Source organism: Mus pahari, chromosome 2 (genome assembly GCF_900095145.1).
Source record: "Mus pahari chromosome 2, PAHARI_EIJ_v1.1, whole genome shotgun sequence".
Lineage (NCBI taxonomy): Eukaryota > Metazoa > Chordata > Mammalia > Rodentia > Muridae > Mus > Mus pahari.
Window position 1 is genome coordinate 77,177,679 of NC_034591.1, and position 9,441 is coordinate 77,187,119.

At 41.4% G+C, this 9,441-nt stretch overlaps 1 protein-coding gene across 2 annotated transcripts in view; it reads left to right on the plus strand.

The window, feature by feature from the left end:
• Abcg2 (ATP binding cassette subfamily G member 2 (Junior blood group)) overlaps window positions 1–9,441 on the plus strand; it is a 51,275-nt gene that overhangs the window by 35,918 nt on the left and 5,916 nt on the right. For both annotated transcript variants that reach the window (XM_021190101.2, XM_029535489.1), the window contains exons 11-13: window positions 5,860–5,949; window positions 7,002–7,126; window positions 8,643–8,797. In XM_021190101.2, the coding sequence (XP_021045760.1) occupies window positions 5,860–5,949; window positions 7,002–7,126; window positions 8,643–8,797 (370 nt within the window). The remainder of the gene's footprint in view (window positions 1–5,859; window positions 5,950–7,001; window positions 7,127–8,642; window positions 8,798–9,441) is intronic.

A 9,441-nucleotide genomic window follows, 5' to 3' on the forward strand; every position in this document is an offset into this window, starting at 1 on the left:
TCTTAGTTTTGATTAAATACTGTTACTTTCTTTAAGTTTATGAATATTGATTAAGGATTTAAAAATAACAAACATCTGTGTAAATGTCACTGTTTCTTTGTAGGTAGGAATGAGTTGGTATCTTAGGTAGGGTTTTACTGCTGTGAACAGACACCATGACAGGCAGCTAGGACGAGAGTATTAAACCCCAGGCCCACACTGACACACCTCCTCCAACACGGCCACACCTCCTAATAGTGCCACTCTCAGAGCCAAGCTTATATAAACTATCACATTCCACTCCCTGGCCCTCATAGGCTTGTTCAAACATAGGACTCTGGGGGCCATACCTAGCCATAGCATAATTAAAAAGTGTATTTACTTCAACTAACAAAGTCCCCATAGTCTTTAGCAGCCTCAACAATGTTAAAAGTCCAGACTTCAAAGTCTCATCTGAGCTTCATCCAATCGCTTAACTGTAAGATCCAAAGCAAGACAGAAAACCAGATGGGAAACTGCATCTCCATGACTGATGTCAAAGTGGTCTTCAGATCTCCAACTCCTTTTCCATCTTTGTTTTCTACAACAAAGTTCTTTCTCCTGGTTCTACACACTTATCCTCTGGCTCTGGCATCTTTAACATCTTGGGGTCTGTCTCCAAAGCAACTTCAACCTCACAGTTTCTTGTTCCAATGTCTGGGATCCATACATGATCGTCAGGGCTCCCCCAAGGGCTTGGATCACATCTCCAGCTCTGCCCTCTGTAGCATTCTGTCTAGGCTCTGGTTGACTCCACTCCGCCGCCGCTGCTGCTGTTCTTGGTGGTCATCCTTTGGTACTGGTATCTCCAGTATGCTGAGGTGTTCCACTGCAGCTAGGCTTCACCAATACCCTCTCATAGGCTCCCTTCATGGTGCCAAGATTCAACTTCTTTGCATGATCCCTTCAGTCCTGGGCTATCAACTGCAGTTGAGGCTGTACCTTCACCAATGGCCGTTCCTATCCTTTCACAGTGCCAGACCTCAGCTGCTCTCCATGACCCCTTGATGCTTAACATCCAGTACCACCTGGGTGATTATTATACATTATCAAGTCTAGCTGGAACACAAGGTATACCCTTGACTATCTCTGGAACACAGCTTTTTTGTGCTGTCAGAAAACACTTCCCAGAAGATTTCACCCCAGTATGCTGGTCTTTGCTTAATCAGCGAAAATTTCTTAGCTCCAGCTAACCAGCATCAGTTGTCCCAGTAGTCCCTTCTATTCTTGATGCTAAAGCCAGAGTCACATGGCTGAAGCTGCTGAGATCTGCTGCTTGCTGGGGCTGGTACATGGCTCTCAGTTTTCTGTTTTCTAACTTGCTTGGCTGTTCTGGAACTTTCTCTGTAGATTGACCTTGAACTCAAAGATCTGCATGGCTCTGTCTCCTGGGATTAAAGATGTGTACCACCACACCTGGACTTAATCTTTTCTTCACCTAGAACTTGTCCTGTCGTAGGCTAGCCTTAAAGTCAGAGATCTGCTTGGCTTTGTCTCCTGGGTTTAAAGATATGTACCACCATGCTTGGACCTAATCTTAGCTGGGTGGGAACTTGTCCCAAATTCCGACTCCATCAATCTGTTTATCTCCTAGAATATAAGATTCAGCTCCATTCTACTTTCTGGTGCCTCTTTAATACTCCAACCATTTGTTTTTCCTTTTATAAGCTTGCTTAACATGTTCAAAAAGTTCTTCTTGAGACTTAACCAGAGAACAAAGTCTATTCTGGGCATTTCTGAGATTTCCTTTGTCAATGCAATTAATCTGAGTCTCTTCACCTTAGCCTCAGGCAGACTTTTCAGACAAAGGCAAAAAGGAGCCACATTCTTTACCAAAATACCACAAAAACAGTTTCTAGGCCACATAAGAAGTTCTTCTCTGAAACCTCTTGGGCCTGGGCTGTACAATTCAAATCACTCACAGCAACAAAGTCTTCCACATTCCTACTGGATGGCTCAGTAAGCCCCACTTAAAACATTCCATGGCTTTCCAAATCCGAAGTCCCCAAATCCACATTCTTCCAAACAAAGGCATGGTCAGGCCTATCACAGCAATACCCAACTCCTGGTACCAATTTCTTAGTTAGGGTTTTACTGATGTGAACATACACCATGACCAAGGCAAGTCTTTTAAAGGACAACATTTAATTGGGGCTGGGTTGTAGGTTCAGAGGTTCAGGCCATTATCATCAAGGCAGGAGCATGACAGTGTCCAGGCAGGCATAGTGCAGGAGGAGCTGAGAGTTCTACATCTTGTTCGGAAGGTAAACAGGAGAAGACTGCCTTCCAGGCAGCCAGGAGGAGGGTTTAAAGCCCATGCCCACAGTAACACACCTATTCCTACAAGGCCATACTTTCTAATAGTGCCACTCCCTGGGCCAAGCAGATATAAAACATCACAATTGGCAACTTGAAAACTGGCAGAGTTGGCTTTTTCATACACACAAATCTCATAAATATGTATGTATTGATGTAACCATATAAAAATAATTATATCTTTTTAACCAGTTTTAAGTATGTACTTCAGTGGCATTAATAACATTCACACTACTGTGTTGACAACATCCAACTGCAGATGAGCATTTTCCTCAATGCATCCACCATATCCATTAAGTAATTACTCAGTGCCCACCTCATCTCCCCCTCTGGGAAGCACCAACCTACTCTGTCCTTAAATTTGACTACTGTAGAGACTTACTATATGTGGAGTCGTAAGTATTTGTCCTTTGATGACTGACTTATTTCCCTTAGTGTAATGTCTTAATACATTGTGCAGCTTAGTGAGACTTGCCTTCATAAGGCTGATTTCGTTCACACTGTGTGTTTGTGCATTATCTACCTATCTACCTACCTATCTATCTATCCATCTAGTTTATCCAATTACCTGTTCCTGAAATTTTGTGTTGCTCCCACTCTTTAGTTGTGAATAATACGATTCTACAAGTAGATTTTGCATCCCTGTTTTCAATTCTCACGGAACATTAGCAGGAAATTGCTAAATTGTGATAATTTTCTGAGGAAATGTAATCTTATCTTCCTGAACAGCTGTATCATTTTACATTCTTGGCTGTTACACGCAGGTGTTTCAATTATTCTGTATCATGACTATGTGTTATTTATTCTTAATATTAAAGATCAATTTAATGTCTGAGAAATACATATTTTAGTCCTTTGTCTATTTTTTAAAATTTTCTTGTTGGGTTTTAAGAATCCTTCGTTTTTCTGGGCTATTTGTCCTTATCAGATAAGAGTTTTATATGTCTTTTCTCTAATTCTGTAGGAATTCTCTCTCTTGGTAGAATCTGTTGATGCATGCATGGTTTTGATTTTGATATTGTTTGTTTGTTTGTTTGTTTGTTTTCTGTTACTTGTGAGACAAGGTATGTGTATGTTTTTATTTATTTGATGTGTGTCTTAGAGTGTCTATTCCTGCACAAAACATCACCACCAAGAAACAAGTTGGGGAGAAAAGGGTTTATTTAGCTTACACTTGCCTATTGCTGTTCATCACCAAAGGAAGTCAGGACTGGAACTCAAGCAGGTCAGGAAGCAGGAGCTGATGCAGAGGCCATGGAGGGATGATTCTTACTGGCTTGCTCCCCTGGCTTGCTCAGCTTGCTTTCTTACAGAACTCAAGATTATTAGCCCAGGGATGGTACCACCCACAGTGGGCCCATCGCTATTGATCAATAATAATTGATCTAGCCTTATAGCTAGATCTCATGGAGGCATTTCCTCACCTGAAGCTCCTTTCTCTGTGATAACTCCAGCTTGTGTCAAGTTGACACAAAACCAGCCAGTACAACATGGAAGTTGAGTGCATGTGTGGGACTCAGTTTATGTTAACTCTTTAATATGATAATTCATAGATTCAGTCATAATTATATTCTTGAACTTTTTTTTTAAGATTTGGCTGTGTTTGGGTGTTTTGACTATATATACATCTATGCACATGATGTGTACCTGTTGCCAAAGATGCCAGAAGAGGGTGTCAGATTGTTTAAATCTGGCATTGCAGATGTTGTGAGCTGCCATGTGGGTGCTGGGAATTAAACTCAGGTCTTCTGGAAGAGCGTCGAGTGCTCTTAACCACGGAGACTTCTCTCCAGCACATCCTTGAAAAATTTTCATAATAATTTATTTTTTTCCTTTTTTTGAAATGGGGGTCTTACCATGATTCCCAGGATGGCTTGAACTCCTCATCTGAAGTTAATTGATCTTCTTGCCTTAGCCTCTCAAGTAGCTGAGCCTAAAAAGCTGGTACCGAATCCAGCTTTACAATGAGATATTTTGTTGTGTCATCCTGTGAGTATATGTGCTTAGTAGAAGCACTGACCTCAGGGCCATAATCCATGTCATGATTGATACATTGTGAATAACAGGTTTCTATTGAGATTTAACTCAGTGTTTGGCATCCATTGCCTCAGGTCCCTATCTGGAGGCTAGAGTGGGTAGATAATATTATTCTCATTTTACTATCAAGGACAGTTTAATTTATTTCACATCTGGAAAAGGCTGATTCTTTTCAAAAGTGTCAACATGAAAGTCTATCATTCGGGTCATATAGGTTTTTCTGTATAGAGTCAGTTAACATTATTCTAGAGAATTATATATATATATATATATATATATATATATATATAGTTATATTTTTACTTTCCTTGAAGGTTGAGATAGCAGGACTGTTTCCAAAATTGCTAGCAATTAATGGTTATTGTTGGTGCCATTTCTTAAGCCAACATAGCATATACACAGGAACTAGGGCTGAGGACCTTGTTGAGGGCTGGAGCAGTGGCCTAGAGATTAAGGACACTTGTGGCTCTTTCAGGGCCCTGAGTTTATTTCCCAGTTTTTAAGTAATTTCACAATTTTATGTTGGGTTATCTCCTAGTCTTACTTTTTGTTGCTGTTATAAAATGCCCTAACCAAAAATCAACTTAGAGAAATATATTATTTGGATTCTGGGTTAACGTCCACATTCTTTTGGGAAAGTCAATGCCTGAACATCACATCTGCTGTCAAAAGCAGAGAAGGTAAGCACCGAGTTCTCTGTCTGCCAGAGTCGGCTGGCAGAGGGAGAATTAGCACAGGGATCCATGCAGGCTAGGCTCAGCAGGCATTCTCCGTTCCTACACATGCCAGGCCTAGCCCATGAAGTGGTGCTGCCCGCAATCGGAGTGAGTTTTCCACTTCAGTCAACAGTCACAATACTTAGTCCCCCAGCAAACATGCCCAGAGGCCAGGTGGTCTGGATGACTCCTCGTTGAGACTCTTCCCAGGTGATTCTAGGGTATATCAACTTGAGAGTTAAAATTAGATAGTACAGGCTGCACTGATAGACGTGTTCTGCATGCCAGGGCACAGTTGGACATGCCCTAATATATGTTTCTCATACCATCATATCATTGCCTCAACAGGAATTTTAAGAGAATAGCACAGTTCAGTTCTCAACAACCTAAGGCCAAGAACTTCAGTGTGTACTATAACATGCAGTCAGTGGAATCACATAGTCACCACCACAGGGCCACAGACACAGGGGAGGGGCCTGGTGCCTGGTTAGGGGTGGGCAGTCATTCTGCATTCTCTGTGCATATGTACATATGTGCATGTATGTGCCATGGTGTACTTGTAGGCTCGGCACTCTCGTGGTGGTACTAAGGATTGATCTTAGGTTGCCACCTCTACCTGCTAAGCCCCTAGGCCCCCTCTCTGTGTTAACCAGAACAGTTTTATTAAAAAAAATAAAAAAATAAAAGATCCGTTAGTGGTATATCATTTGTAGACTACTGGCCTAAGTACCTAGGGTTGACTGGTACTTCTGTTCCCGTTCTGTCCTGGCAGAGCTGGAGTTTTGTTTTTCCTGACTACCAACCAGTGTTTTTCTAGTGTGTCAGCTGTGGAGCTGTTCGTAGTGGAGAAGAAACTCTTCACGTGAGTATCTCAAATTGGTCACATCCACAATTGGGTCAAAATACCATCCTGGTGTTTTCAGTGTCTCTTATTTGTCTGTTTAATTTCATGTGTATATATTTGTGTTGTACAATATGGATTTTTGAAAATGCATAGGATTACAGTATGGAGAAAAGGCAGTCCCAGGGAAGATGGAAAAATAAGAAAGTATGGTGCCTGCTAACCAGAGAGAGGAGTTTCAAGGTTGGGTTGTGGTTCAGAAGCCTCAGTGCTGTGAGAGAAAGCACACCAGCGGAGCTCAGAGTACCTTCTTCTGGTTAGTTACACATTGACACGGGACTTCAGAAGGGTTAGGTGGGTCAGCAGCCAGAAGGGGGTCAGTAGGGCAGAGAGCAACTATAAGCCTTTCACCTATGGCTCTCAAAGGTTGGAGAGACTTTTTGTTTGGTTTTTTTGCTTTTATATTTGCCAACAAAAATGAGCCAACAGAGAGCAAAGGAACAAAGACATTGGTGGAGGAGTTTAGAGTAATTTGATATAGTAGATTTGGTATCTGGCAATGCTATAAGATTGTTCAGTATGACTTTGGAAGGAAGAAGTTTTGTTTAAAACAAAATAAATGTGAGTAGCAGAAGCTAAAGGAGTCATGAGCTGAAGCTGCACCGAGGACCTTGGAGAATAGCAGCTTCATCTTCTTTGTCCTGAGTAGCAGAAAAACCTCTGTAACTGGAGATGAACTTCGGAGGTACAGTTCTCCAGAAGACCCCAGCATCAGAGAAGCAGTCTCTGAACAGAACAAGTGTGCATAGACACTGGTTCCCCAGAGTGAGGTCTTCAGGTGCTGGATTGCATAACAGCCAGAGGAAGTCCTGTAATGAGAGCGGGCTACAGTCTGAGAGCCTCCTGAAGCTGAGAGCGTAGAAGTCGGCCCCTAAGGTGGCAGAAGACATGGGGGTCAGCCTGGAGCATGTAGGATGTTGCCTTACTAGAAATCTAGTGGTGCAGCAAGCAACCAATCTTCTCTTCTATGCCTTTATGGACTAATGTGGGCTCTATGTTCTGTGTTTTTATAGACATGAGTACATCAGTGGATATTACAGAGTGTCGTCTTACTTCTTTGGAAAGATCATGTCTGATTTACTCCCCATGAGGTTCTTGCCAAGTGTTATATACACTTGTATATTATACTTCATGTTAGGTAAGTAACAGACCAAGTAAAAGTGCCTGTAGTCACGGATGTAAAGTGAACCTAATTTCTTTGTATATTTTTATTTACCATTTTCTATGTGTCTATAGAAAGAGATCTAAGAATTTTAACAATTACCCATATTCTAATGTATACTCTCTAATAAAAAAAAAACATGTTGAGGTTGGAGGTTTATTTATTTACAAAAAAAAAAAAATCACAGATTTAATTTTACATTATCCCCAGGCTTCAACCTTAGGATCGTGACATCAAAATTTCCAAGTTTTTCACTGATTTATGTGCATAAGTTTATATATACCGTTCTGTTTTTACAAAGCACTGATAGAGCTTAAAAAACTTCCGTTTTATATATGTGGTTTTTCATAAAGAATGTGAGAATGGAATCTAGACCCTTAGATTCTTCATCTATCTGCCACTGTTCTAAAACCATCAGATTGTATCATACATACACACACACACACACACACACACACACACACACACACAGACACAGACATACACACAAGATATATAAGACCACTATTTCACATATTGTGTGGATTTTCTTACATGTAACTAAGAATAATTTTGAGTCCATAGATGGACAGCCACAGCTGGTCCCACGATTACTGCCTTCTTCCATTGCAGGAAACTCGACCAACAGAAAACATTCATTTACCTATACATCTCCACATCTCTCAGTGTTTGCTCTGAATATATTCATCTCTTGCAGTTTGTATGACACACACACACATAATCCTTTGTGTGTGTGTGTGTGTGTGTGTGTGTGTGTGTGTAATCTCCTTAAAGTTTATAAAGAAGTTTGAGAGCTTAGCTCCATTTTTTATGTCTTGGGAGATGTAGGTGATAGAGGAACCCTCCCTTCTACATATTAAGTCACTCTGAGATCATGTAATTATGAATCAAGTTTCTTCATTAATATAGTTCAATAAATGCTGAGAGATGGGTGCGAGAAGGCAGTTGTCATGGAGCTTGCTGTGTTGCCTGTGGCTGTCCATGTATGGATTCAGAATTAATCTTAGTTACATGTAAAGGAATCCACATACTATCTGAAATAGTGCTCTTATAATAAGTACAGAAAGGAAAACTCTGGTAGCTGATGCAGATACACAGGATAGAACAATGAATTGGTGACCCAGAGGAGTTGGATGATGAGTGACCCTTTCTCATTACTTCTTTTTTTTATTATTTAAACAATTTTTTATTAGATATTTTCATTTACAATTCAGATGCTATCCGGAAAGTCCCCTATACCCTCCCGCGCCCTGCTCCCCATCCCACCCACTCCTGCTTCCTGGCCCTGGCATTCCCCTGTACTGGGGCATATGATCTTTGCAAGATCAAGGGCCTCTCCTTCCAGTGAGGGCTGACTAGGCCATCCTCTGCTACCTATGCAGCTAGAGACAGGAGCTCAGGGGGTACTGGTTAGTTCATATTGCTTTGTTGTTTGCTCAACAAACCAACCAAATACCCGGCAGCTGCACTGACAACCCCTTTTCTTTCCAAGGACTGAAGAAGACGGTGGATGCTTTTTTCATCATGATGTTTACCCTTATGATGGTGGCTTATACGGCCAGTTCCATGGCACTGGCCATAGCCGCAGGCCAAAGTGTGGTGTCTGTAGCAACTCTTCTCATGACAATCTCTTTTGTATTTATGATGGTGAGTACAGAGAATGCTCCTCGGAGGAGCTGCTTCTTGCCCTTCTTTCTCTGTATATACTCCATCTGTTGCAAACACCTGCTTTGAGGACCCTTTATACTAGGACTGGGAAACTTTCAGAAAGCCAAATGCTGAAATAAAGTGACTATCAGGAAGGCAGTGGCTGTCCTCGTCAGCCCTATCACGTCCCTGTATTACTACCTAGGCTGTTGCTATCACTTTGCTGGCATGTCCCTACTAAGACATTTTTAAGACGATGGTTTTTGTCCTGGTATGTGGGGTGTGTCTGTGATCTTGGCACTCAGGAATGTGCCTGTGCATTCAGTCCAGGCCTGAGCTGTACAGTGAGACCCTGTCTCAAGATGGCTGCCATTGAAACCACTGCACCTAGTGTATTTCTTGTTATTCAGAAAACTCTGATATCCTGAAAAGAAAAGTCACAGAAATGGGAAATATTCTTGCTGATGTTAGACAACCTTGATAAGTCGAAGTCTGAAAACAGGACTCATTGTTGACTTCTTTGTAAAAATGGCAGCCTATCTTTCATGCTGTCTCCTGTTTTAATAACCAGAAATGATTTGAATTCCCACAAAGGGTAAAGTGAAGCTTATGCAAAGTGTAACACTGTATACCAAGGAGTCTGT